Below are 27,367 nucleotides of genomic sequence, written 5' to 3'. Positions count from 1 at the left end.
CCGGCTGCCTTCTCTCCAATCGTAACCGACATTCTGTCAAACTGAAAAAAGTAAACATCATTCAGCCAATCAGATGCCAGCTAAGGTCCACCCATCCGCACCCGCCACTCAAACCGCTCAAAACTACTATTTAAAAATAATAACTTCCACAATGATCAACGATTTTTTTTTTTGTAGGGCCCCAAATTAAACAAATTTCCCTGCAGAAACAGGTATCAAATGTTCTTTTACTTTTAAAAGAAAAGTAATGTGAAACACCATTGTTTGCGGTAAATTTCTGCTTCGTGACAATTTCAATTTGTGAACAAATTGATTGAACCAATGAAGCAAACTCTCGTTCGAATATTTTCTTTTTCTTCCTGATAGTATTGGTCTTATTTTAGTTCTAAATCGGGAGATGAAATTCCGCTACTATTCAAACAGAGGTAAATCTGTCTTCCGCTTTCAGACCGTGAGCATTGGTCTGCAGTGTATGTATTAGACGTGTACGGGGGGAAAAAAAAGAGAAATTAAAAAATAAAGCACAAGCGGTGTCTCGAAATTAGGCTTTTGAAAAACAGTCAAGTACAGTTATTATGATTGCCTACGTCATTGCTCGATGTGAACACGTGATTATGTAACTCTCCAATCCCGTGTCAGAAACTCGCGTCTCGTAATTTTGAACGCACGGCTGGAAGGAATAATTATCATTGTTGAGATTCGCCTATGTTTTTACAAACTCGCTCAGTAATGGATACGAATTGCCTGTTGTCCATTTGAAATGATCTGTTCTATTATTTTGGAATAAACATGAGTTCGCATATCATCACTCCTGGGCCGTACCGAGCTACGAAGCTGGTAAGTTCACGTTAACAAGCTAAACGTTCTTGCAGGGAAACGGCCCAGGTTTTCAGCAAATGCATTTTTAGTCGTTTATTTAGACAAAATATGACTTCGTGAGCATCAAACTGTTGTCATTAAAAGTTTCGAATGATAATAATTATAACCCAGCGGAAAAGATGATTCTTAAATTAAATCGTTTACGTGGCAGTTTATTGTATTGGTAGGTTAATCATTGTTTATTTATTCATTATTAATTTGACAAATGCTTTCGATTTGGAGTTACAAATAAATTCAAATTTAGTAGTCTGCTTTCAAACGATACAATTTAAAAGCCCTGTTCATTTCAAGCAGCCTCCTCTGTAGTGCAGTTCATCGAAAAATGAAATTTCTCGCAAACAGATGAATTTATTGTACAACATTGGTTCTAGACTAGCTGTACTAAATTGTCTTGTCTGGTCTCAGTGGAATGAGATAACTCGTCTGTTCCGGTCCGGTATGCCCCTGAAGAAGCACCGGCAGAACCTGAGGAATTACAGTTCCTGCTTCACGGCGCTGGCTGCTGTGGACTGGCTGCACCAAATGCTCTGCTGCAACAGCAACTTTGGTCCCGATGTCACCCGACAGCAAACAGTCCAACTGCTCAAGAAATTTCTGAAGAACCACGTGATCGAGGATGTGAAGGGCCGCTGGGGCACAGAGGACCTGGAGGACAACACCACACTTTATAGGTCATTTTTTGCTGATTGTAAAATAGGTATTGTATGCCATTTGCTGCCACATCATGATGACATTGTCCATGTCTTTTCTTTTTTCAAAGGTTCCCGTCCACCTCTCCGTTGAAGCCCATCCCGTGTCCGACTGTGCCCTCAGCTTCCAAAGGCATAAAGAAAAGGTCTTCATTTCGAGACAAGGAAGGTTTCTTCAAGTTTAAAAGCCTGAAGAAAAATGAACAGGAGACCGAGGTAAGCTAAATTGCATACAAAGATGACAAATGACATCCTCTGACAGTAGAAAAAAGAAAATCCGAATATGAAAATGTCACGTAAAGTGTCAATTTCAGGAGAGTGGCCAAGTAGGAGAAGAGCAAGATCCAGGAGAACAGCAAGTGCAAAGGCGAGATCTGACTGGAGATGACGAGCGAAATATCTGGAGAGACACCACACTGACCCAGTAAGAACAACGCACGTCACCTAACAGATTTTATGAAGACAGGACGATGTATTATTCACCTTTCTGTTGTGTTCCAGCCTGCAGAAGATTCTAGGTGTGGCATCTCTTGATGAAGTGTTGGACCAGCGTTGCATAAACCCTCAGCACATCATCCATAACATGACCAAAGTCAACAAGCATGGCGTGGTCACCCTGGACGACAAGACCGGTACATTCTGGCTTTGATTATTAAGATATTTCACACCATTGCTTATGTCCCTCGGTTGACATCACAGTTTTTGGTTTTATATCAGCAAAATGAAAGGGAATTTGTATTTTGGATAATGTGAACCGTGGTGAGAAGTGTCATTTTAAATGTTTCTTTAGATGACCTTCCTCATTGGGTTTTGTCGGCTATGAAGAGCCTGGCCAACTGTGAGTTAACTGTCAATAACAAAAATATTTATTGATCTTGTTTCATTACTTGTTTGCTGTGACAGTACGACTTATGAATGAATGCTTTTCTATTCCTCTTTTTCAGGGCCAAAGTATGACAGCGCGCAATCGTCCTATCCCGGTTTTGAACGGGATGTTTTCAAAACGGTGTCGGACTATTTCTACAGCCTTCCGCGGCCATTACTCACCTACGAATTGTATGAACTGTTTATCAACGTGCTGGGTAGGTACTGGCGCTCGTTGGACTTTTTGACAATTTTCCTACGTTTTACCTATCAGGTTTTGGTTCTCTCTTTTTTGACAAAAGCTAACATTGTTATTGGCGTCTGTGCTTTTCCTATGTGCCTGCTGCGTTGTCTTTGGTTGTGTGCAAGTTTGAACTAACCGAAGCGTCTCCCTCCCTTCTGCCGCCCGCTTGCTTCTCCTCTCTGCCCGCACCGCTCGGCCCTTGTCTGCCCGCCTCTCCCGTCTAGTGTACTGTGGCTACGTTTCACCACCCGCCGCGCACCAACACGGCAAACGCAAGAAGCGTGATCTTCCCTCAGCACCTCCCGCAGCCAAGACGTCATTCCGCTCCACGGAATGTCTCCTTCTGTCACTGCTGCGACATGGAACGTGCGATGAGACCGAGTCTCCCATGAGTGAAGTTCTTGGCGGGAAGGTTCAGTTCCAGCTCGCGCCGCCAAGACGAGGCCCCGCCGACGCCGGCCGGTTCGGAGGCAGCTACACGAGCCTGAGCGCTGCCGCCGGCTCCTCCTTCGGGTGCCAAACCAGAAGCTCCTCGCTGGAGACCATCCTAGATGACTCCGCCCCTCTGAGCAGAAAACCCATCTTTTTATCCAATGACAGCCTGGCGTCGTGCATTTCCAGCAACAGAAACCAGGCGAGGGGCTGTCATTCCGACTCAACGAGAACCACGGTTTCATCCGTGATCGCGCCACGCCCACCGAGGGTACACACTTTGCGACCAAGGAGCGCCGGCAGCTGTCTGGACATCGTTGTGGAGAGCAATGAAGAATCTTTTAAGGAGAGCAAGTGGCACGGCCGAGCCGCCAGCTGCCTGAACGTGAACGCCCCCGAGGAGCGGCGTGACTCCCGTCTCGCCACACCCTCCCTCCCGTTTCCTCACCGCAGCTGGTCTGCATCTCCCGCAACCAAAGCCCACTTGACTCACGCTACCTCAGAAGAACCTCGTGAGCCCCGACTGGCTTCCGTTACGTCCAGTCTTTGGACCATGCCGGCGCCTGTGGTGGTCCGTCGCTGCCTGAGCGCTCTGGATGTGTCCAAGTTGCCTCGACGCACTTCGCTGTCCAAAGCGTCTGCATTGTGTGCGCCAACTGCCGCAACGCAGCCGCCCCAACCAAAATCTGAGCACAGTAAGACCTCACCCTCTCCTCTCCGTCCGTGTGTCTGCGCATGTGTAATCCAACTAACACCATCTAACATCACTTACATTTCATGGTCAAGAAGCGTTAAAAGTTGCAGAGAGCTTTAAGAAGGTTGTTGGTCATTGCCAGTGAACATGCACACAATTCGAACATGCAGCTAATAAATGAGCAACTCGCAAACTCCTGTGATGCCGAGTGACAACGATGTCCAATTCGTACGTAATTCATCATCCACCCTAATTGTAGTTCGTCATCAACCCGCCCCCATTTAAGTTTCGTCATTACAAATGCGGCTTTGTGTGTCAACTGATCTTGCCTGCATTACAAGATCAAACTCAAAGAGCGTGTTTTTCGTTACATTCACGTGTCAAGGCTCTCCGATGAGCGCTTTGTCTCTCTCTGCGTGTGCGCTCAGGACTTCTCCAGCCTCAGAGCGAGCGTGTAGCCGTCGAGGCGCTGCAGTTCTGCACCCTGCTCCTCCCGCCCGCCTCGCGCCGCAAGTTGCAACTGCTCATGAGGATGATGGCTCGCATCAGCCAGAATGTGGACATGCCGCCGCTCCACCCTGCCATTGGCACCCGTACGCTGGTGAGAGAGAACTGACCAGCCCTCATCTTGACGCTAATTCAGATTCCCCGTAATCCGAGCGAGTTGACGCTTTCTCTTTGCTTTTTCAGATGGTCCACACGTTTTCCGGCTGCGTCCTGGGCAGCGCTGACGAGTGTGATTTGGATGAGCTCTTAGCGACCAGATTGGTTTCTTTTTTAATGGATCATCAGCAAAGCGTTCTGTCCGTCCCCGAGTATCTGCTCGGCGCCATCAATGATCACGTGCAGTATTTGCGCACGTCACAGGTAGAGTCCTTAAAGGTTTTTTTTTTTTTTTCCTCCTGCTGTCCATGTCACTCAACGTGTGGCGAAAGGATGAAGCCACATGCTTTTCTTGCCCGCAGGTCCCAGTAGAAGGCACGACCAACGACGCCGGCGGCGGCGAGCCGGCCTGCGCTCCGCTGCCGATGTACACCTTCTGCCGTCAGATTAGCGGCGCCGAATTTGAGCAGCAGAAGCTGTCGTGTTCCCAGAAGGCCATGCAGGACTTACTAGAGATGTTGGTGAGCGACCAAAACATGACAGAGAAGGACAGACGCAAAAGGTTGAAGAAGGTAAAGATGCATCCTGGGCATCACTGTCTCTATTTTCAGTCAGCGGTTTTTTTTGTTTTGTTTTTTGAGAGTAGTGTTGTTTCAGTTTCAGAAGCAGTATCCCGACATCTACGTCCAGCGGTTCCCCTCGACAGAAAAAGCCAGTAAGAGCGAAAGCAAGCCAAAGATAAAAGCGCCACTGCTCATTAGGAAGACCAAAACGTTCAGCATCAGGAGCTAAGCTGTACTCGCACATCAGTCAGGATGTGACATGGCAAACTTGCTAGCACTGTTTTTGTTTTTTGTGACACAGATGGGAAGATATGAAGGCAGGTTGAGTTGTTGATTTTGCACAGCTTTCGAATGTTTAACTGTTCACAAACTGCAGGATATGTAGACAAGTACGTTTGGGAGTCGGATTCTAGATTTATTCATTGAAATTAATATTGCTAATACGAGACGCCTTTGCTTGGGAAAACTCTTTGAGGCAAGTATTATTATTATTTACTAAATGTTTTATAAGACTGATTAATTACTAATGTTTAGTTCCTGTGTCCTTTAAAATTCACAATTGTGTGTTTTTATTTTTCCATTGCAGACCTGGGAAAGGATTGAAGCTTTTTGTATCGTTCTAGATTGTTGGGTCATACAAATGTTTTTTTGTTTTTTATGCTAGGTCTAAAAGCTGTAGTTTGAACTGTTGATACATTTAGGGCCCCTTGAGGGTTTTATTAAGCACCTGTTTTCTTTTGGCTATTTTTAAGCCTGACTTTAAATTCAAAATTAAAGTTCCAATTCCCTGATCTGTGCTATTTATTGGTCCCAACCTACTTGAAGTTTTATTAGACTGTGGTAGCTGTTTGGAAGTCCCATAGGCACTGTTTATAAAGCCATCTACACTTGTATGTGTTCCTCTCCAACTATGCAAATCCCTGGGAAATAAACACATTCAGCTGTTACCTAAGTGGTCTTTTGTTTATTCATTTTTATGCTTGAGTTAAAAAGTCAATCTTCTGTAATGTGGTCCCTTTAAAGCTGACATTTTGAAAAACAATTTGGAAAGTTTTCCTACGCTGAGTTTCTTCAAGCTGTCTGGAACTAATTAGAGCGCATTCTTTCGTATGCACAACCAAAGCGCTGAAATGTGGGCCCTCGGCCTTGCTAACTAAGCATCCCCCCCAGGTAAACAAAGGCCTTTTTTTTTGTAGGCTTGGAGAACGTTCGGCTTGAGGCTGTGAGCCAGACAGTGCCGTAAGACAAGGCTGGCTTGTTCGGCTCAACTTTGCAACGCTTGGAGGAGGTAAGGTAAGAGGGGAGCAAAAGCAAATGAGAAGAAGAGATGAGGGGAGGAGAAGGAGGAGGAGGAGAATTCTCACTCTCATAACAGGAAATCAGTGCGTGTGGTTTAAATTCAGCTTGGGAAAGACAAAAGAGCGTACTGCAGTATGGTGAGCCAGTGAGTATCTCTTTTCCTTTCTTTTAGTTTTTTCCTGGAGTGCATGAATAAGACCTAATACTGAAAAAAAACATTGAAACAGTTAAATGAAATAAGCAACTTGTAGTTTACCTCAGTAGAATGGCTTAGATGTGGCAAGTTAGTTAGTTCAGCAATGCAAAGTTTTCCTCGTCGTGTTTGCATGTCTAACTTCTATGCAAGGTCCTGCGTATGTGACGTACGTCCGAAACATTCCAGGACTGGTGTCACCCCAAAATATTTTCGAACTACTAACCACAAATGTTCCCCTTCAAAATGGAGTGCTAACACCCTAGTGGGAGATTTCTCACAGTTCCTCCAGCCATCTTGATTTCATTTACATCTTCAAATTGGGCCGCTTAGATCAAATCAAAAGGGGTCCGATCCACGTTGGGTGAGTAAGTTGGGAGATTGCTCCAGCATGGCGATACGCTTCTTGGCAAGGAACTGTCAGATGCTCAGGGCATTGTGAGCCGCGTCTCGCCTCTTCTGGCGCACCGAATGGAGCATGCTGATCGATTGTATGTAGGCCACACTGAAAGGAAAATTTCATTTCGATGGTTGTGACACCAGTCCTGGAACCTCTCTGACACAGCGGACAAAGAAATTATGTTTTTGTGATGGAATTTTGGATTGCAATTTACAAAGTGGAATTCTTGTCCAGTGTGGACCATCCCGCTGCTGGCTACAAGAAAATCTTTGAGACTGTCGAGGAGCTGAATGAACCAATTCCAGCCAAGGTCTCTGGTAGGAGCGAACATTCCTAAAAATTTGTAGAAAAAAATTGTCGCCAACAATTTTTATCTGAACAAAATTAATTTTGTGCCTTCTGGGAAGGCCTTTTGCCAACATGGCTGGGCGGGAGTCTTCTCAGGATGGGACCGGGTCTTTTCGAGGTCGGGGACCAAGCATTCCATCATCTGTTTGACGGACAGGCTCTGCTGCACAAGTTTGACTTGAAGAACGGTCAGGTGACCTACTCGAGAAAGTAAGAAGTGAATGCTTCCAGAAGGTCTGATGTGGTGCCGCCTTGCCACATCACTGTGTTGCTTCTAATTCTTCTTGTTTAGGTTTCTAAAGACAGACGCATACGTGCGTGCGATGACTGAGAATAGAGTGGTCATCACTGAGTTTGGCACAGCAGTCTACCCTGACCCCTGCAAAAATATCTTCTCCAGGTCAACCTGGCTGAATTCAATATTTTCACCTGGGCTTCTTTGTAACAAATACATGAAATGTTTTCATAAATAATCAACTGACTTGTATTTATTTATTTTTTTAGATTTTTCTCCTACTTCCAGGGAATCGAGGTGACCGATAACTGTGTGGTGAACATCTATCCAGTTGGGGAAGACTTTTACGCAGTTACCGAGACCAATTACATCACCAAGGTCGATCCTGAGTCACTGGACACTTTAAAGAAGGTGCGAGTCAACTTGTACGCCACTCGTGCAAGTTTGATGTTTGACTTGAGCGCCAGTGAGGCGCAAAGTAAAATTTGAACTGGTACTTTTACCTCGATGTGCTCTCAGATGCCATCTAGCTACTGTTGCTCCACGTTGTTTTGTCTTTTGGAATGTGCTTGAACTAGGTGGACCTGTGTAAGTACCTGTCGGTCAACGGGGTAACAGCTCACCCCCACTTTGAGGCGGATGGTACAGTCTACAACATTGGTAACTGCTTTGGCAAGAACATGAGCCTCGCGTATAACATTGTCAAGATCCCACCTGCTCAGAAAGGTGAGTTGGCTTCACGTTGTGCGGCACACTACACCTGAGCCCTTTTTTGTTTTGAGCCTTTACCTTTGGTGATTCCAGACAAGTCGGACCCCTTAGAGAAATCCCAGGTCGTCGTACAACTCCCGAGCAGTGAGAGGTTAAAGCCCTCCTACATACACAGGTAGTGAAGAACCAGATGTTCCTCAAGTCATTGTGACATCTAGCGTGAGACCTCAGGATTTGAGTCCCCTAAAATGTCTGTCTCCGCCTCCCTGTTTTTGTTTGCTCCGCTAGTTTTGGTTTGACCGACAACTATTTCGTGTTTGTGGAGCAGCCCGTGAAAATCAACCTGCTCAAGTTTCTCTCGGCTTGGAGTGTCCGAGGAGCCACCTACATGGACTGCTTTGAATCCAATGAGAGCATGGGGGTAGGTGGGCTTGTCATGTATCTTATTGAGTCTGGACAAAACCAGGACCCGATTGATGTCATGCGTGTTTTTCCCTAGACATGGTTTCACCTGGCCTCGAAGGAGCCAGCAGCATATCTGAGCAGCCACAAGTTCCGAACATCGGCATTCAACCTCTTCCATCATATTAACGCGTACGAAGACCAGGGATTCATTGTCGTTGACCTCTGCGTGTGGAAAAGGTAAGCGTGACCACATGCGGTTGATGCGAATTGCTGTACTTTACACGCTTGTCTCTGTGCGCAGCCATGACTTTGTGTACAAGTACCTGTATCTGGCCAACCTGAAGGGGGAGTGGGAAGAAGTTAAGAAAGCTGCCATGAGAGCGCCTCAGCCCGAAGTCAGACGATACGTCCTGCCGCTGGATTTACACAACGTGAGTACACGCGTAACAAAACGTAGATGTGTAAAATTGAAAATTGCTCTTTGTGTGGATCTTTAGGAAGAGCAAGGGGAGAATCTGGTTTCTCTGCCATATACGACTGCAACCGCTGCTCTTCGTAGTGACGGAACCGTCTGGTTGGAACCCGAAGTCCTCTTTTCTAAAGCAAGACAAGGTGCCACCTTTTTGTTATGACATGGCTTCTGGCAGTTTCACACATTCTTGGTTGTCTTTGTCTGCACCATCTCCCAGCCTTCGAGTTTCCGCAGATTAACTACTCCCGGTGTCGCGGCAAGAAGTATTCCTTTGTTTATGGTCTCGGACTCAACCATTTCATCCCTGACAAGGTCGGAAGATAGCTGAAGCAATCTATGGGAACATCCGTTAAACTCAAGAAACGTTTGCAACAATGATTCCTTTGTCAAATGGATGCAGATCGTCAAGTTGAATGTGCAGACCAAAGAGACGTGGGTGTGGCAGGAGGAGGAGTGCTATCCTTCAGAACCACTCTTCGTAGCAACCCCGGGAGCCACGCAGGAGGATGACGGTATGAAGCTTCAAACAGGCACGTGTCTCCTCCAAAGGTAACGTTGAGCCAACCCGCATGGCAGGTGTGCTGCTCAGTATCGTCGTGAAGCCAGGAGCGGAGATGCCGGGCTTCCTGCTGGTGCTGGATGCAGCCAAACTCAGCGAGCTGGCCAGGGCAGAGGTGGACACCATCTTTCCAGTGACTTTTCATGGCTTCTACAAGCCGTGATCAAACATGCATCGTCGGGTAGCCGCAACAGTCCGATCGTCTTTCTTCAGTAAGCACAGCACCGGTGACGTATTGCGCAACAACCGAAGACGAAACAGCATGCTTGTTATTGCTACAGGTGAGGCAAACACTTTATACGGTTGCTGCATTTATAATTGGCAAGAAAATGTTCAAATTTTTTTTTCTATATCATAACATTTCAATTGCTGAAATAAAAACAAGGATTTTATAGAATGTCTTTCTCTGTTTTGCTACAAAAATAGCTTTCACAAATACAATTTCAATGCAATGAAAAGTAGTACAAACCGTCAATTTATGACTCCAAAAGAGCACTCAATTTAAGTTACAGTGCATTTTCTCAACATTTTTTTTTACATCACTCAATTGGCTTGCGTGTAGGTTCAGCTCCTACAGGTGAACCTTGGCAAGTTACACAAACTATTTTGTGTCACCACCGAAGGCACCAAACATCCAACTTCCTGTCCATTCTAGCGGACAAAGGCACACATCAGAACATGTCGGTAAAAGTGATTGATGTCCAAGCCAGCATGTGCGAGACGGATGTTTCTAAATCCGTAGAAGTGCCAATCGGTGTTTCTCTGTCGAAAGTTGAAACTGCTGCTGTTTGATGATGTCCAGACAGTCCCCAAGAACCTGCACATGCACACACGTTTGCATGACTTGAATTAAGCGGTGTGTGTCGGATGACAAACGTGCACGAGACTTGACCTTTCGAGTGTCTTGAGGAAGAACCACTCCGTCGTCCCAAAGCCGCCCGGAGGAGAAAAAGGCTGAGCTCTCCTCTTCTAATGTCCTGTTCAGATTGCGCTCCGTCTCGTTTCTGTCCTCCCCATCTTCCAGTTGGAGCAGTGGGCCGACTTGACCTGGGGCTGTCACGGACACTCTGGCATTGGGCCACAGGAACAGGAAGTTGGGCTCAAAAGAGCGTCCGCACTGGAGACGAGCGGAAAAGAAAATGAGCTTTCCCCATTGTTAACTTGACCAGTCTTTGGAATACAAATACTAAATGATGGAACTCGTCTTACCATCGCATAGCTGTCGGCGCCATGGCAACCGCCAATCACCACGGTGATTTTGGGTACAGAGGCGCAGGCCACGGCTGACATCATTGAACCTTGAGCCTTGAGACGGTTGCTGTTCAGCTCTGCCTAAAACAAAGCCAAGAGAAACATCACCTGGCTGGAAGAATATTTTGTTTGGCCTTCAGGCGGGTCGTGTGTTGACCTGCGCCGCTGAAAGGGTGCGTGGGGCTGACGGCGCAGTGTTCTGGAGAAAGACGAGCGGGACGTCTCGCTGGTCGCACAGTTGGACAAAATGGCTGCCCTTCAAAGCAGCCTGATAGGACAGCTCCCCATTGTTGGCCACGATTCCGACAAGGTTTCTGAGGTCAGGAACAGAAAAGAAGCACACGCTAAAACCATGACTTAAGAAAAGGCAACGATCAAAATCCATTGCCCTTGTCGCTATTATTGGGTCGCGCGTGTATTTTATGTGATTACCCATGGATCTTTGCAAAGCCGGTTACGAGCGTGCTTCCAAAGAGAGCTTTAAATTCCTGGAAGCGGCTGCCGTCGCTCAGTCGACTTATAACCTAGAGAAACAACGCCGACCGTCAGCGTCACACGTTTATTGCTGGCTTGTTCATCAAATGTTATTTTTGTGGTGCTTGATGGACCATTTTGACATCCAGACTGTAGTTGTAACTTTTGGGGGCAAGGCCAAGTAGTTCCTCTGTGCTGTAAAGCGGCCTGCCGTCTTCTTTCCTCTTTCTCAACGTCTCTTCGTCCTCCTCCTCTTCAGGCAGCGTGAAGTTGAGGGTGGATATGATGTTTCGGGTGTATTCAAAGGCCTCCTTCTCTTCCCGGGCAAAATGATCCACGCAGCCACTCACCCTGTCAGCGGAACATTCAGACTCGCATTAAAATCAATTCCATCAAAGGAAATCTTCCTTCCACGGTCGCCAACGTACTCGGCATGAAGCCTGGCTCCTCCGAGGTCCTCTGGTGTGACTTCCTCACCCGTGGCAGCCTTGACCAGTGGCGGTCCTCCCAGGAACATGGTCCCGATCCGGTGCACCATCACCGCCTCTTCGGCCATGGTAGGGATGTAAGCTCCGCCCGCTGTGCACGAACCGCACACCACCGACACCTTTAGCGTAGGGACTGGCCTATTAGTTAAGAGGACTTTGCGTTTGAAAATCCTTGACTGCCCATTTTAAAGAAGAGTACAATAATATAGAGTCGATTTCCTAAATGACAGTTCAAAATATCTTTTTTTCATTTTTCTTTTTTCTCTCAGAGTTGAGATGACCTTACCTGTGGAATCTTCATTGCAGACATGATGGCTTCATGATAAAATGTCCTCCCTCCCTGGTTCTTATCGGGAAAGATCTCGGACTGTGGATGTTTGACCGATCGTGTAAGTCCAAAATTTGACAAAAGAATGGCGCGTGAACAACCGACCTGCAATGGCAGGAAAGCTCCTCCAGAGTCAACCAGGTAGACGCACGGCAGGCGGTTCTGAATCGCCACCTCTTGTGCACGCAGTTGCTTCTTGACGGTGATGGGATAAGCTGTTCCGGCCTTCACCGTGGCGTCATTGGCGATGAACACACACCACAGACCGTTGATCCTTCCAACACCTGCATGCATGTGCGTTCAAACATACGCAAAGTAGCAGCGAGAACCGAAGAACCTAGTACCAAAAATACTCCTCAAGTGGTTTCTGACCAGTCAGGCAGCCAGCAGATGGGATATCTCCATACGGCAGACCCAGACCCGCAAAGCGAGACAGCTCGAGGTAGTCCTCGTCGTCCAACAGTAGGCGCAGTCGATCCTTAACCAACAACTTCTTGTTCCTCTGAGTGTGTCTCGCAACAGCGTTGTCACCTGCTCCTTTCGTCACCTTCTCATTCAACTCCATGTACCTGAAAAGATATTCAATCAAGTGGAGATGATGTGAATTTGACACCAGTCCAATGTAAGTCGCTTACTTGTTGTGGCACTTGTTGCTGTTTCGAAGGTTGGCTTCGTAAACGTGCTTGTGGATGTCTTGGAGAGGAAGCTCCAACACTGGGAAGGCGCTACGCAGAGCTCTCTTCCTTTTGGCTGCTGTGCTCATGTGCTGGAGTGAACCCCGCTGATGCTGCACTGCCATGCTGAGCCACACAATTTAGACACGCAAAACACAGAAATTAGTCAAGGAATGGAAAACATTGCAGATGAGACAAGAAACTGCAAATAGGAAAAAAAGGCATAGGCTATAATTGACATCAATTATAAGTGCATTGGAAATAATAATAATAATAAGCTTTTGTTTATTTTGACACCACTTATTGCATTCACATCAATATTTACATATATTTTTTATTTTCTATGAAGTATTTAGGCGGCTCGGTGGCGCACTGGGTAGCACGTCCGCCTCACAGTTAGGAGGGTGTGGGTTCGATTCCACCTCCGGCCCTCCCTGTGTGGAGTTTGCATGTTCTCCCAGGGCCCGCGTGGGTTTTCTCCGGGCACTCCGGTTTCCTCCCACATCCCAAAAACATGCTTGGTAGGCCGATTGAAGACTCCAAATTGTCCCTAGGTGTGAGTGCGAGTGCAAATGGTTGTTTGTCTCTGTGTGCCCTGCGATTGGCTGGCAACCGGTTCGGGGTGTCCCCCGCCTACTGCCCGATGACGGCTGGGATAGGCTCCAGCACTCCCGCGACCCCCGTGGGGACTAAGCGGTTCAGAAAATGGATGGATGGATGGATGAAGTATTTATAAATGTGAAAAGGTGTGTTTTTTAATTCTTGCATTACATTAGCACAAGGAGCAGTTACATGCATGCTAGTATTATTGGCACAATGCAAGCAAACGTTTAACAATTACAACATAAAGTTCATAAAATCTGTCTTATTACAACCGCCGATGCATAGGTAGAGCAATGCATGCCAAAGGTCATAATGCATCTTCGTGTGACCGAACGAAAAGAAACCTGTCAAGATTGTTGAAGAGATGACAATTATTACCTTGCAATGGAGCGGTACATGTCTACGGGTGTCTGTCTGCTCTGCAGCTAAAAACTCGACCGTCAACAAAAAAAACAATGCAAAAACATAAACAGTGAATAACTTGCCGTATCCGTTTCTTGTTCTTTGTTTTATTTGCTGACCATTTGCAATCATGTGTAACTACCGCCCTCTAAAGGAAATTAGTAGGTCAACCAGTGTCAACAACTTTAAAATTCACGCCAAATTTTACGAAATGTCGTTTTTCACTTCTAATTCACACATTATTTCACTGATTCAACCCGTTCCAACTTTAAACATCACTCTGTAACATTCCCCAAGTATTTATTTATTCAGCTTCTTCGCCTTCACACGCAATTTATTCAGAAATTGCAAATTCTAGTTTAAAAATATGCAGGTAAAACAAGCAATGGGGAAAAAAAACAATATTACAGACTATGTCTGGCCTGGAACAAGCGTTAAGTTTAAAAATATCAGCAAAATGGGCTTCTTTTGGAGAGAAAGCTAATATTTCTTGTGTCAGTCACAAGAGGACGCCACTTATTCACAAATGAGCAAAGTTCACTCTGTTTCCCGGGATAGGGTTATATGGAATTGGGTCGATTTGCTATTTTTGTGCACTTCAAAGAAGACAAATAAATGTTTAATAAATGTATAATAAATGCGGAACAGAAAACATGACTATGCTCAGTTACTTTTTTTAAATTTAACTATTGTAACTATTGTAACTATTGCAGGAAGCCATGCTGAGACGGCTTGGTTTTTGGATGGGAATTCTTGTTAGGGATGAAAACGAGCGTTTATTTTCGAGGAGGACCCCAGGTTTAAGGTTTGAAGTTTAAGATTTGAGCAGGGCGGAGAGCAGAAAGAAAGAAGGCGGAGGGGGAGGAGTTAATGCGCGTGCGCGTAGACAGTTTGTGCTCGGGCTCGCCTTTGGCAGCAGTTTGAGGAGAACCCAACCGGACCGGATTGGGGAAAATAGCAGTCCGATCCCGACCAACTCACAAGGGGGCAATCCGCCATGGGTTGGGGAACGGAGCTTTGGGTAAGTCTTTGGGACACTTCTTATCAACACTCCGCTTTTGTTGCGGTTGTGAGTTTATTGTTCAACTCGGCGAGTGGATTTGGAACGGGAAAAGGTGCTGTGTTACCGTTCTTTTTCTTTCTTATCGTCTTTTCTTCTTTTTTAAGCGTTGTGTAAAGCACGCGCGGCTAAGGCTTTGGGCAGCGGCTAATGCTAAAGCTAATCCCTGGCACACCTCAAGCAACGCTTGAGACAGCGGCGGCGGAACAATAGGCAGGTCTCCCTCCGGGCAGCTCGCCTTTCTACCTCCCTTGCTTCGCCGGATTTCGTGTTGCAACACTTGTGCTGTTTGCCCCACTCTATGCAATATTTAGACCGGCAAGTTGTTTCTTGAACAATTTTGGCTGTCACGCCCAGTTTGGATGGACGTTGGCAGGGATTGCTTGCAGAAGGGCGGAGAAAAACCATGAAGACACACCGACCGCGCTCATTGTCCCTCAAATGATCATCATCCGATAAATTAAAGTTAATAATAATAATCATAATCATGATGATAATAATAGTAATAATAATAGTGATAATAATAGTAATAATAATAACGGTTTGTTTTAACTTGATAAATTGCCACTCGCGTGCGTCATCTTCACGTTGACTGATATGAAATGTATGTTGGGTTATTTTCGATGAATGAGTACGACTTATTTGTGAGGGTTTGTGTGAAATACTATTTCTTATTTATTCTAAAGCTTTGTGTTTTCTATAATTTTGGGTATTTTTGATTAATTGCCTGTTATAGACTGCTCATGTATTGAATTTATGGTTGTTTTTAATTATTCAGGGATCACCATGAACGGTAGCGTAATGACTCGGGGCCACCCAACTAAAAAGGCTTGTTAGAACCCTGTTATTACTCCCTTGTGGGAAAATTTAACATGCAGCATGTTGTATATTTGTGTTGCACAGCGCACAAAGCGGGTCACACACATGCGAGCGTGCGAGGTGAGACGTCAGACTGAAAGACATGTCTAGTTAGCACCTCCTGAGCTGGAGGGGTCGCATTCTTGCACAAGGGCACCTTCGTAGTTGTCAGGAAGCGGGCTAGCATCCCTCCAATATCTGTGGTAGTGGCAAAGCTCATTTCAAAGCAAACAAAGACGCTCACGTGGACCGAGTAGCCCTAGTCATAATCCTCTGATGAGATTAATGTGTTGGCTGTCAACATTCAACCTGTTTGGCTGCTTAGCAGTTCATTAGCTCAATTCAGACGGATCACTCAGATGCCGCCATACCGCGCTTCGTTCTGTTCTCCCGACTCGAGTCTTTCGGGGACCAAGTCTCTCTTATGGAGGAGAGACCGGCAGGTGGTGTTCTCTGCCGACCGGCCACGCTTCAAGAGAAGTGCGAGACGGGCCTTTACCGGAACGTCCGTCAGCCGAAGAGTTGAAAAGGCCCTGTCGGAAAGTCAGACCGGCCGTGAAGCAGCGGAACAAGTTTCCATCCTCATATTTCATCCAGGAGCCGGCGCATGCGGTGTGGAAAACATTTGATACCCGCAAAGCTTCAATATTTTAGGACGTTGCCTCGGGTCTCCTACTGAGGTGAGTTAGCTAAGGCGATCTTTTGTATGGCAAGTCAAAGGGCCTTTTCCGCAATGTAAGACGCAAGTTTTGCAAAAGCTTCTTTTTAGATTGTCACCTTGTGACTCAGTTTTTGGTCGGTTCTCAGCTGGAGTTTCCTCGCAGCAGTCATAGGGATCCAAATTCCGTCTTCTTTTATCTGTAGTGTTTAGTACGTTCTTTCCAGGAAGTGAATTCTGACTCACCGGAGACAGGAATACTTCCAGACCTCTCATAGTCATGACTTGGCAGGCTTTGGTCAGACCGGCAGCTGTGCTTGGGTCCACTTTGCAGCAGCCGCGGGCCATCCTGTCCGACTTTGGTGCTCGCAGGCCACTAAGCAACAAACGTGGATGCTTTCAAAGTGAGACAAACGTTGTGTTGATGTCCAGTCGGTCTTGTGTGCGGGCACAACACGTCGTGACCTTGTCGGGCGGATGATCTGTGAGAGGGGCGTTTTTCTGCATGCGGGTGTGACGGTCGCGCTGGCTTCTGGTTGCAATTTGAAGCTCATACACACTTCTTGCTCACACTGTACCTCCAATCACACCACGGGGAGTGACTGTATACACATGTGAGGAGTCTAACTAGGTCAGGTTCCCGCTTCTCTTCCTTCTGCCATTTCCTTTCTGTCTTTTTGCATACGAGAAGACAACGGTGATTCTCGCTTCCCAAGACTTTTCCCAGGCTGGCTATTTGGCTAGTCGGCCTCGTAAAAGTGTTCCGTGTTGCCCTCAAGTCTGCCCTGCTCATTTACACACCAACGTACTAGCTGCTGGCGTAGCCGTGTTTTGGTTACCCCGGTAACCTGCCCATCAATTGCACATTGTGCCTCTGAGTCACTCGCTATAAACATCCATAAACGAGAAGGTGCCTGGCATTGTGTCTGCTCCTCTGAGCCCTGAAATAGATTAAATATACGTTTTAAAACATCGGCAAATGCATTCAACCAAACAATAAAACTGTAAAGTGAACTTGTAATGATTATCCAAGTCCAAGAGGCCCGAGGTTGTTCTTTGACACTTTCCCTTATTGATCTTATTTGATGTTCCAAATTTCACTTTTCTTTTGCCACCATTATGCTCAGCAGCTCGTACAGTTTTTACGACGTGTGCATTTGGGTTCGTGTGTCATCACTCTTGTCTCTCTCCGAGTTGTTTCTACTTTGTAGTAATGACGATTGTAGTAATGTAGTGATGACTATCGGCATCCGAGTGTTATCTGCATGTGTCAATGTTGGCACAATAAAATAAAATAAAACTTTCGGATGTTCCCCTCTTCTTAAAATATGACAGCAATTTATTTTCTATAGTTGTTGGCAGTTTGGAAGGTAAACAGACTGATGTTTTTTGGCATACTTCCTGTACTCCAGAATTCTCCCTCAAATGTGGGCCAAGAAGGCACATTTGTTAATGTGGATACAGGAAGTGGATGTTTTAAAAACTAATGTTCCATGATGAGTGCGCACAAATGATTGTGGAGCAATGCTTAATTTTAGATTGACGTATCACAGCTGGGGTAGCTCGATCCAGAATTTACCATGTTGTCAGACAAACCGGTCCGTCAGGTTGTGGACGTGCGGCGTGACAGCAGACGGCTCGGGTTGCCATGAAAGCTGACAAGCCAGCATGACGCTCACGTTTCCTCTTCCAGCTAGCAAAGGTGAAGAAAAGTGTACACGTTTGTGAGAAAGCGAAACACATTTCGATATTTGCCATTTTTCATGCATGAGCTGAGCGGAGGTATTGGGGGATGCGCAACGGTTCTTGGTTCTTCAGAAATCAGGGCTTTCCCAGGAATGTCATGGAAGAGGGAAGACAAGCTGCGTTTGTGTGTCTGCCCTGGAATGCAAGAGCGGCTAATGAGCCCTTTTGTCCTGCCAGCGTATTTTGTGCCCATTAAGGTTGCCGCGTCCCCTGGAATGCACGCGGGACGTCTGCATGGCTCATCCGCTTCCCGTCATGGCGACGTCTTTGTGAACTGGGCTACAAGCAGTGATACTGAATTTGTGTGTTCATTTATTTATTTTTTGTCAACAGGACCAGTTCGATAATCTGGACAAGCACACTCAATGGGGGATCGACTTCCTGGAGCGTTACGCCAAGTTTGTCAAGGAACGGTTGGAAATTGAGCAAAATTATGCGAAGCAGCTGAGGTGCAAACACACACAAAGAAGGCAGTGTCCATCTTTGAGCGTATCTAAGCCATGACTTGTCTCTCTTCTGTATCAGGAACTTGGTCAAGAAATATTGGCCAAAGCGCTCCAAAGATGAGGAACCCAGGTGAGTCTGCCAAAATCGGTCACTTTGCTTATGGCAGGAACAAATGGTGCCCATCTTGCAGGTTCACGTCGTGTCTGTCCTTTTACGACATCCTGAACGAGCTGAATGACTACGCGGGCCAGAGGGAGGTGGTGGCCGAGGAGATGGGCCACAAGGTCTACGGAACGCTCATTAGATACAGCCAGGACCTGAAAACCGAGAGAAAACTGGTGAGCACGTTTTGGTCACGCTGTGACAGCGAGAAAAGTGCCCACGCTTGCCCCGACAATGTTTCTGCGTGCTTGTTTGGAGTTTGATGAGAGGATGCGTATGTTGAGCGTCATGTCAAACATCTGCCTTTGTTTCCTCCCCTGAGCTGCCGCCGCTGCTGTAAACGCTTCGCATTCTTTGGAAGAACATTCCCTTCTCTCAGTGGAATACTTAAGCCACTTTCCAAACGTGGAGATGGGACGAGACCCCAAATAAGAGGCATACGTGTTGTTGTTTTTTTTTTCCCCCATCAAGTTGTCGGCTGGAGTAGTATTATGCACAACTATTCTTGGAGAAATACACTACACCGCTAAACGGGCTCACGTGCTAGCTTACTTTCATTTTCGCGTACTCAGCTATGTCATTAGATTGGCTCCTGCTAAGTTGTGGTGCGGCACTTTTCCTCGCTGTTGTGGATAGCAATGTTTTCTTGTGTGTGTTATGTGTCAATTGTCTTTTGGTTTAAACGTTGTGTTGTATTGCTGTTGTGTCTGTGTGTTTGTGGTTGTTTGTGTGTGTCTGTTTGTGTGCGCGTGTGAGCGCAGCATCTGCAGGAGGGCAGGAAGGCCCAGCAGTATTTGGATCACTGCTGGAAACAGATGGACAACGTAAGTAAAAGGAGGAGGGGAGGGGGGGTATGTTTTTTTTCCTCCTTTCATTTTCTCTTCTTTCATATTTCAAAGGTTACTCTCGGTCATATGGTTCTTATATTCCTTATTTGACTTATTTTTGTTGAGAGAAGAAACGCAGCTTTGGCTGGTCGTTGGGAGTGACTGCAATGACACACAGTCGCAGGCCCATGTGCCGCACTTGGCAAACGTCCTCTTGGCTTTGAAAATCACCCGCAGCGATTCCATTTGCTCATTTCTGAGGTCATTTGGTTGGATGTACCCCATTACTGCAAACAAGCTAGCAATTTGCAATATCATGACACAATGTGGCGCAACTACCGGCATCAAATGCTCATTGTGAATTCTTTGATAGTACAGTGACTAGTCAAGTGTCTATTTGGGTGGGTGGCTGTGAGGCTTGACTCATCATCTGCTCGTCATGTCTCCGCTATTCAACTGTTTGCTTCTCTACTAATGTGACCCAGATGGCCCGTCAGGAAGTCGACCATCTCCGTCCCATTCACATCACTTTTTATTTTTTTCTGTGGCTCGTTTAATATTAGCCTGCACGTTTTGGTGGCTTTTTTTTTAATTGTCACTAAATTGATATTTTACAACCACACATTTATTTCAGATCCTCTTGCCATGGATAATGCTTTGCTATTTTGTTTTTGCTCAACAGAGTAAGAAGAAGTTTGAAAGAGAATGCAAGGAAGCAGAGAAATCCCAAATAAATTTTGAGAGATTAGACAACGACATCAATGCCACAAAATCCGAAGTTGAGAAGGTAACTAACAGCCTCCAAACTGTGCCAATGTGCCTTCCATCTGCATTAACAATAAAAATATTGACTTTTTCCACTTGCTGATTCCTTTGCTGTTTGCTTTCAGGCCAAAGCGCAATATAACCTGCGCACTCACACGGTCGACGAGAGCAAAAACGAGTACGCTGCCCAACTGCAGAACTTCAACGCCGAGCAGTGGAAACATTTCAACAATGCCATCCCACACATCTTCAAGGTAACCCAAACGTTATTCGGCTGACACCGGCGAGCGATGGAAATGTATTTTGAGCCAGGCTCGTACATTCAGCACTTGCCTCTTCTCTAACCGTCATCGCTTTGACAATTGATTGGTCGAAATGCACACGCCTGCGCTTGTCTCGCAGAATCTGCAAGCGATGGATGAGCGGCGAACGGTGAAGCTCGGCGAGACGTACCGAACCTTTGCAGAAGCGGAACGAAGAGTCATTCCCATCATCTCCAAGTGCTTAGAAGGAATGGTTACGGCAGCCAAAGCTGTTGATGAGCGAAGGGTGTGTAGAAGGAAAGAAGCAAGATGGAGAATCTCTGCTTGTTGTCTGATTGACCTTTGTTTTTCTGCCCTCGCTCCAGGATTCCGGCATCGTCGTGGAGTCCTTCAAGTCTGGTTTTGAGCCTCCGGGCGACTTCCCCTTTGAAGACTACAGTCAGAATCTCAGTCGAACCGGCTCCGAGGGGGCCATCAGCAGCAACACGCCCAAAGGAGAGCGAGACGGCGCCCCCGGGCCGCGACCGGACCCAAAACACTCAATCAGCAAAGCCAAGAACAAACTCTGGCTCTTTGGGAAGAAACCAAAGGTACGTGGCGCGGCGCGGCGCCCCCTTCTGGTGGAGCATTTGTTGTCTCCTCCATGTCATTGAGCAGCAGCACAAAACGTACAGGTTGTTTATCTGCAAGTTTGTTTCAAAATTTTATTCTGATTTGCCAGCCCACGTGACGTCGTTGCACATTTGCTTAGCTTGACATTTGTTTTTGTCTCAGATTTTGCTACGCTCATGGACCTTGCCCTTCTTCTTCACGAGGGCAATGTTGGTTAATTATTATCTCTGCATTGTCGCTGCCTTGCAGGAACCTTGGTGGCAGTAATCCGTCCACGATTAGGCCTTACTTTATTTTCTTGCACGTAGCTGATGACTTCGTTTTTTGGGCTCTGGCGTTTTTATGGCTAATTGTTGACCTTAGTTGAGGTTGTTTTTCGAGCCCGTCCGATTGACAAAAGTGCCGTCCTGACTGACGCTTTTATGCTTTCTTCCCGCTCCCCGCCAGTCCCCTTCTTCCTCCCCCCCTCCACCTCCTTTGTCCTCCTCCTGGCCACGGCCGAGCTCGCAATTGACTCCCAATCGGTTCAGTGCTGAACGAGTGAACCAGTATCTGTCCGACATAAAGACCACAGTCCCCAGAATCCCCCAGAACTTGAAGGGTCTCAGAAGAGGGGTGAGCCAGGAAGTAGCCTTGTGCCGTTGACGCTTGTGCCAGGGAGATCATGTCGCCTTGATGATTGAAGTGTGCTTTTCTCCAGGGTGTCTGCAGGTCATGAAAATGCTTTCAATTAAAAAAAGATGGCTGCTGAGTCAAATGTGCAGCTCTCTCAAAATGGTCATTTTCGGAGACTTGCAAACACCTTGCCTGCCTCTACGCTCGTCTCCACTTTGGGCTTTTCTAGTTCCTGCCACATCTGTGTCGCAATTACAAAATGGCAGATTTCTCCCACAATCATGCTGGAAAGGAGTTCTGGTGATTTTGGCGTTTGGCTTGCGGTGCTAATGTCGCCGACATTGGATGTTTGATGATCTTGGTGGTCTTGCCGAGTTTGCAGTGGGGTGACGCAAAGGCGAGAGCACTCTCGCAAATGTGCGGCAAGCAATCGAGCCACGTTTGCCTTTTGCACCTCACATTTGCAGCTCTCACTTGAACACTTGAAAATACTTTGACATATTTTTATTATTTCTAGTCTTACATAGCCTACACATTCATATTAAGTGACGAACCCCAGACTAAAGGTAAATGAGTTTATGACAAGAAACATAAATCAAAAATAATTTTACAAACTAAAATGTGGATTGGCGAGGTTGGAACCAATCGACTGTTAGCCATAGGGGTTCGACTAACCAGCATCGTATTTATTATGTCGTCTGCTTGCCTTTCTGGAATCGCTCGTGTGTTACATCCCAGTGGTCCGTCAAGCTGGTAAGTGGACGTAAGTTGCTTACAGTAGGAAAGAGAGACATCTTGCCGTGTCCGCGCTATGTATCGTAGGTGTCCCGATTGTAGCCAACAGATGACAATGTAGGAAAAAAGAAAAAATTCCCATTTGAACTAGTTCCCATTCCCACAGAACAAAGTGGAACGTTAACATTTTGCTTCATTTTGCTCCAGGCTCCATCGGTGGAGGACTTCAGCCACTTGCCCCCCGAGCAGAGGAGGAAGCGCTTGCAGCAGAAAATTGATGAGCTCAACAACAAGCTCCAAATTGAGATGGATCAGAGGTACTGAGGACTTGCTCAAGTTGTGTTGTATCTATTACATGGCCACTTTGCTTTTTGCCTCTTCCAGGGACGCCCTGAACAAAATGAAAGACGTGTATGAGAAAACTCCACCAATGGGCGACCCCAACAGCTTGCAGCCCAAAATATCCGAGACCATATTCAACATGGAAAAGCTCCGCTCGGAAATTCACAAACATGAGGTGAGAAAAGAACAAGCGCCATCTCCTGGCCACAAACGACAGGATGTTGCTGGTTCTCTGAAAACGCTGACTCGACTCTCCTGTCTCGCTCCAACGGCAGGCTTGGTTGGCCGAGGTGGAGGCCAAGCAGGCCTCCAAGGACAGGAGACATAGCGCCGACAACCACCATCCCACCCCCCAAGGCAGAGAGAGGTAACGTGGAAATGAACTCATTGCATTTGCCAGAGCCGCAGAGTCCAATCGCAACATTTGCTCTGTTTGTCGCAGCCCTGAAGGCAGTTACACGGAAGACGCCGCCCAGGAGCAGCACGCGCCCCATCAACGCTCCGGTCCCGTGCAGCCCAGCGGCGACCCGCACGAGTTTGACGACGAATTTGATGACGACGACCCGCTGCCCGTCATCGGACACTGCAAAGCTTTGTACTCTTTTGACGGTGAGCTCGGATTCCTCGTGACACTCAAGCTTTCGCTACATTGCCTTTGGAAATCGGGAGGTTGACGTGCGGCCATATTTATGCGCCTACAGCAATTGAGGTAGCACCTGCATGTGTTGCTTTTATTTATATACGGTTAATGTCATGGCAGTTTATGCTGCACGCTGTAAAATGTGCGGTATGCAAGAATGACTAAAAATACCTCGGTTTATGGCTGCGTTTATTTTTTTATTTTAGGTCAGAATGAGGGAACCCTGGTAATGGCTGAAGATGAGGTGAGGTGCCATTATTTTCTCCCATTTTAATGTCAGCTTTCTAACACTTCTTAACTATTGTAATTGTGTTTTAAAAAAGAAAACCCACCGACCTGTCCTGTATGTCTTCCTGCAGGTTTTGTACATCATCGAGGAAGACAAAGGCGACGGATGGACACGGGCGAGGAAGCAGAGCGGGCAAGAGGGCTACGTACCCACCACCTATGTGGAAATCACCATGGAGAAGAACTGCAAAGGTGCCGTCACCTACATCTGAAGCTTCGCCTCTCCTCTGTCCTGTGAACCCTCAAAACCCTTTTCCATTCTTTCATCACCGACAAGAACCAAGAACCAAGACGCAAAGCGTGTCTCCATCTGCACGTTTTGGCTTCCCTCTCATCCACTGTCCGTCTCTTCCACTAACTGTTTAATCATCCCCCCCCCCCTTGTAGCCGATGCTGCAGTGGTGAGTGTGTGTTTGTGTGTGAAAGACATTTTTACAGCATGTGCACGTGAGAAACTCTTTATTGCTTCTTATTGATCAAAGTGCTCCATCTTGTTGATGTTTTGTAAATAGCTATTTTATTGATTTTGGTGCTTTTTATTGATTTAAAAGTTTTTGCTTGATCTGTGCCATCAGAGCAGATTTTCCTTTCACTCACGGTCACGTCTTTATTTGATATTGGACAAATTAATTTAGCTTCGAGTGTTTCTGCATAAGTGACACTGATGTTTTGATATTCTATATTTTCAGAAAAACCCTTTTGAGCAAAACCAACAAATTAGTCATTCCCTTTGCTTTCTGTCCTGCCCAACTTGTCATTTCCTTGTTCCACTGAACGTGACGGCAGAAGGTCTCAAATATGTCGAATAAATTTGATTTATATAGCCACATGGCTGCACGTTAAGGAAAGCAAAGTCAAACTTTGGTCATTCGACATCCATGCCAAAGGTTCCCTTTTTCCTGTGACGTTGCGCCTTATTAACAAATTCTCTCCTGTGTATGACTGTGCAGGTTCCTGAGGGCCGCGGGGTGGCCAGGTGGTTGATTGGCTGGTGGAGGGCTCTCGCCGATGCCTGATTTTTGGTGGTGGGGGTGAAAGCGAGAATGGGAAAGAGAAGGGCAAGTTTGCATGTCGGCATGCTCTCACATCCTTAACGGCCGTGGCATTTTCGCCTCTTAACTAAACGACAGGGGAGAACCCAAATGGCAGTAAGCGGGAATTAAATTCCTTAAAAATGATGCAGGCCGCTGCATTTGGGGGAGCTCTACTTTAATTGGCCAGTAGAGGGCGACCGTCATGTTCCCCTCTCAGCAGTAAAGCTCCAAAGCAAAGATGCTCCCATTTTCCAGTCTCCAAAATTCCAGTCAGTCGAAAGGACCCTTTACTAATTTTCAGGCTCATAACACAGCAGGTGTCGACCTCACGCCACAATCACCCGTCGCTGTTTTAAACTCATTCAAATGACTTGCTTGTAGACTTTTATTTTTATTTAAATTGTGTTCGCTAGTGCCGATTTCCCCCATTCTGGAAATGAGGAAAATAAGATTAATATATGGCAGGCTTCTTAAAAATGACTACAAAGCCCCTAAAGAGACATGAAGAAAGTCAAATAATAAATGTCGCGTCCCATAAAGCACATGTTGACTTTTCTTTTCATGTCTCTTTTGGGGTTGCATAGCTTTGCGAATATGATGTCTGCCACTAACGTCGAGCGCCGCAACGTTTTCACCTCATCCCTTTGCTCATGACATCTGTGCTCGGTTGGTGATGCCTGCCCCCCCGCCCGCCGGCCCGCCTGTGCCACTCTGCTCCTCATGCCTGTTCTGACACGTCATCCACATCACGTTGCATGTCCCTAACGCGTCTTCAATGTCTCCCATACGTGTGCTCATATCTGCTCATGTGGTCTGAGCGAGTATTTCTCATCATTACTTGTCTTTCTTCATGCGCATCACCCAAACAGCAATCAGGCAGAGAGCAGGGCTATCTTGCATCCTCTCCACCGCCCTCGTTTTTTTCTCTTCTCCGGCATGGCGACTTGACATTCTAACTGTCTGGTGACAGACTTTGCCGGGGCAACTCAAGCAGGACTGCTCCTTGTTGAAGAAGAGCCAGAAAAAGAGCTTTCCTCCTTCTCAGGCGTCTCCCATCGGCCCAATATTGCCGCATCATCGTTTCTATTTTCCAATGTGGTGACACAGGGACCACTGATGTGTAGTACACACATTTCTTTATGGATGCAATGTTTGTTTGTTTTTTAAGACGACCAGCTAAGTGTGGTGTGCGTGTTCACGTGGCACATGACGTGCGGCGGCAGTTTTATTTGAATGACTTGTACATATGAACATCTTTTGATGTCCTGTTTGAATGTCTTTCTGTGGTGATTGTGTTTCCGTTCGTTTGACTGACTCAGTGATTGATTGATTGACACTCTTCGGAAGACATTAAGGTTTGAAATTGAACCGATGCACTTTGCCCCGAAGTACCACAGCATTTGGATTTGATCGAATGAATGAATGACTGGTTAAACGTGCTAGATGAGCACATTGTGTCGAAATGCAGAACAAAAAGCTCTGGTGTTTTTTTTTTTTTTTTTAGCTCCTTTGGTATTCCTGCTCTTTTTGTAACAAGTGTTGTAAGAAGCTTTTGCATGATTTTCCTTCATCTTTTGGATCAATTCCTCGCTGTTGTTTCAAATCGTCACTGTTGTTTTCGTACCCGCCAAGTGTGCGGGTTTAGTCGACTCATTAACAACTTTTACCGTTTTAGGACAAACTAACAGTGTTGGTAATCATCAGATGTGACCACGCACGCCTTCATTTTTTGTTTTCTCTTTTTATTTATGAAGCTGTGAAATGTGCAAAATGATGCTGTTGATGCGACTTCAAACATTCCTCTGCCCTGTTGATTATGTTGCCACACCTTTCCAAGACTGTTGAGTTTTATAGTTTCTTGCCGTGCCCCCTAATTGAATTGAAGCCGCAATGCAGATGAAGCCATAACGAAGCCCCTCCCAGTCTGGTAGCACACACATCTGCCAAAATTCAGACTCCCAGTGTGCTATTTACACTTAAGACAACTGTCCCTGTTCATTTTGCCTACGACTCAACAATTGTCGATTGATAGTGCAAATTGCTCTTCTGGTTTCTAATAACAATCGTCATTGCTTCATTTATTCCTTGTTCATGTATTTGTTTATTCTGTATAACACTGAACGTTAATTGCCTTTCAGTCTTCCACTCATTTTGATGTACAAGCTCTGTTAAAAAAATAATAATCCAAAGAGACTCACTTCATATCACTTTTAATGTAGCTGTTAACTAGTGATAAGTTAGGGAAGCTCAGTAATTATCCTTTCAATATTTTTGATTAAAAATAATTGTCATGAAAAATTTGCACTCACAAATTGTGTGATTGTTTTTTTTAATATATATCAACCGTCCCTGTTGTAAATTGAGTACTGTATATGCTTTAAATTCTCTTCCATTTTAACCTCAATTAAATCAAAAATGCATTTATTTTAAGTTTTCACTTTTTACGTGGGTTTTATACTCAGAAACGCTACTAAATATACATCATGTATGTGTGCTGTATGTGTA

At 46.0% G+C, this 27,367-nt stretch overlaps 4 protein-coding genes across 10 annotated transcripts; 3 read left to right on the top strand and 1 right to left on the bottom strand.

Moving 5' to 3' along the window:
• Positions 1–630: 630 nt before the first annotated feature.
• On the top strand, positions 631–5,915 carry depdc1a (DEP domain containing 1a). 3 transcript variants are annotated; one of them, XM_037249339.1, is made up of 12 exons: positions 631–837; positions 1,285–1,550; positions 1,640–1,784; positions 1,871–1,992; positions 2,070–2,200; positions 2,359–2,406; positions 2,513–2,650; positions 2,901–3,803; positions 4,231–4,403; positions 4,493–4,669; positions 4,768–4,977; positions 5,063–5,915. In XM_037249339.1, exons 1-12 carry the CDS (start codon positions 790–792, stop codon positions 5,195–5,197), a joined length of 2,496 nt encoding a protein of 831 aa, XP_037105234.1. In that variant the 5' UTR covers positions 631–789; the 3' UTR covers positions 5,198–5,915. The 3 variants fall into 3 exon arrangements, with proteins under 3 accessions (XP_037105234.1, XP_037105235.1, XP_037105236.1); XM_037249340.1 differs by having other exon boundaries at positions 633–837; positions 1,883–1,992; XM_037249341.1 differs by lacking the exon at positions 2,901–3,803 and having other exon boundaries at positions 640–837.
• Positions 5,916–6,112: 197 nt separating this feature from the next.
• LOC119121620 (retinal Mueller cells isomerohydrolase-like) lies at positions 6,113–9,897 on the top strand. Of its 2 annotated transcripts, none has more exons than XM_037249419.1 (14): positions 6,113–6,261; positions 7,095–7,177; positions 7,268–7,418; positions 7,501–7,608; positions 7,713–7,854; positions 8,022–8,169; positions 8,248–8,329; positions 8,443–8,575; positions 8,654–8,796; positions 8,861–8,990; positions 9,057–9,171; positions 9,249–9,343; positions 9,432–9,543; positions 9,608–9,897. In XM_037249419.1, the coding sequence occupies exons 3-14, from the start codon at positions 7,306–7,308 to the stop codon at positions 9,751–9,753; spliced, it is 1,467 nt and encodes a 488-aa protein (XP_037105314.1). In that variant the 5' UTR covers positions 6,113–6,261; positions 7,095–7,177; positions 7,268–7,305; the 3' UTR covers positions 9,754–9,897. The 2 variants fall into 2 exon arrangements, with proteins under 2 accessions (XP_037105314.1, XP_037105313.1); XM_037249418.1 differs by lacking the exon at positions 6,113–6,261 and adding an exon at positions 6,277–6,412.
• A 140-nt stretch (positions 9,898–10,037) lies between these two features.
• si:ch211-198n5.11 (methylcrotonoyl-coenzyme A carboxylase 2) lies at positions 10,038–13,923 on the bottom strand. 2 transcript variants are annotated; one of them, XM_037249402.1, is made up of 12 exons: positions 13,787–13,923; positions 12,767–12,931; positions 12,504–12,700; positions 12,237–12,415; positions 12,090–12,170; positions 11,744–11,922; positions 11,450–11,666; positions 11,274–11,365; positions 10,999–11,155; positions 10,800–10,922; positions 10,483–10,657; positions 10,038–10,407 (listed from the first exon to the last, which is right to left on the bottom strand). In XM_037249402.1, exons 1-12 carry the CDS (start codon positions 13,804–13,806, stop codon positions 10,262–10,264), a joined length of 1,731 nt encoding a protein of 576 aa, XP_037105297.1. In that variant the 5' UTR covers positions 13,807–13,923; the 3' UTR covers positions 10,038–10,261. The 2 variants fall into 2 exon arrangements, with proteins under 2 accessions (XP_037105297.1, XP_037105298.1); XM_037249403.1 differs by having other exon boundaries at positions 10,483–10,707; positions 13,787–13,922.
• A 748-nt stretch (positions 13,924–14,671) lies between these two features.
• On the top strand, positions 14,672–27,289 carry fnbp1l (formin binding protein 1-like). 3 transcript variants are annotated; one of them, XM_037249384.1, is made up of 17 exons: positions 14,672–14,831; positions 18,466–18,581; positions 18,658–18,708; positions 18,770–18,917; positions 19,503–19,565; positions 20,251–20,355; positions 20,459–20,587; positions 20,736–20,882; positions 20,962–21,186; positions 21,656–21,823; positions 22,766–22,875; positions 22,943–23,075; positions 23,176–23,267; positions 23,343–23,509; positions 23,747–23,784; positions 23,900–24,020; positions 24,779–27,289. In XM_037249384.1, the coding sequence occupies exons 1-17, from the start codon at positions 14,808–14,810 to the stop codon at positions 24,784–24,786; spliced, it is 1,845 nt and encodes a 614-aa protein (XP_037105279.1). In that variant the 5' UTR covers positions 14,672–14,807; the 3' UTR covers positions 24,787–27,289. The 3 variants fall into 3 exon arrangements, with proteins under 3 accessions (XP_037105279.1, XP_037105278.1, XP_037105280.1); XM_037249383.1 differs by having other exon boundaries at positions 14,673–14,831; positions 23,900–27,289; XM_037249385.1 differs by lacking the exon at positions 21,656–21,823 and having other exon boundaries at positions 14,674–14,831; positions 23,900–27,289.
• The last annotated feature ends 78 nt before the right edge of the window (positions 27,290–27,367 follow it).

The sequence above is a fragment of the Syngnathus acus genome, chromosome 4 (assembly GCF_901709675.1).
Source record: "Syngnathus acus chromosome 4, fSynAcu1.2, whole genome shotgun sequence".
Lineage (NCBI taxonomy): Eukaryota > Metazoa > Chordata > Actinopteri > Syngnathiformes > Syngnathidae > Syngnathus > Syngnathus acus.
The sequence above is the reverse complement of the archived record's forward strand: the minus strand, read 5'-3'. Positions and strand labels throughout refer to the sequence as shown.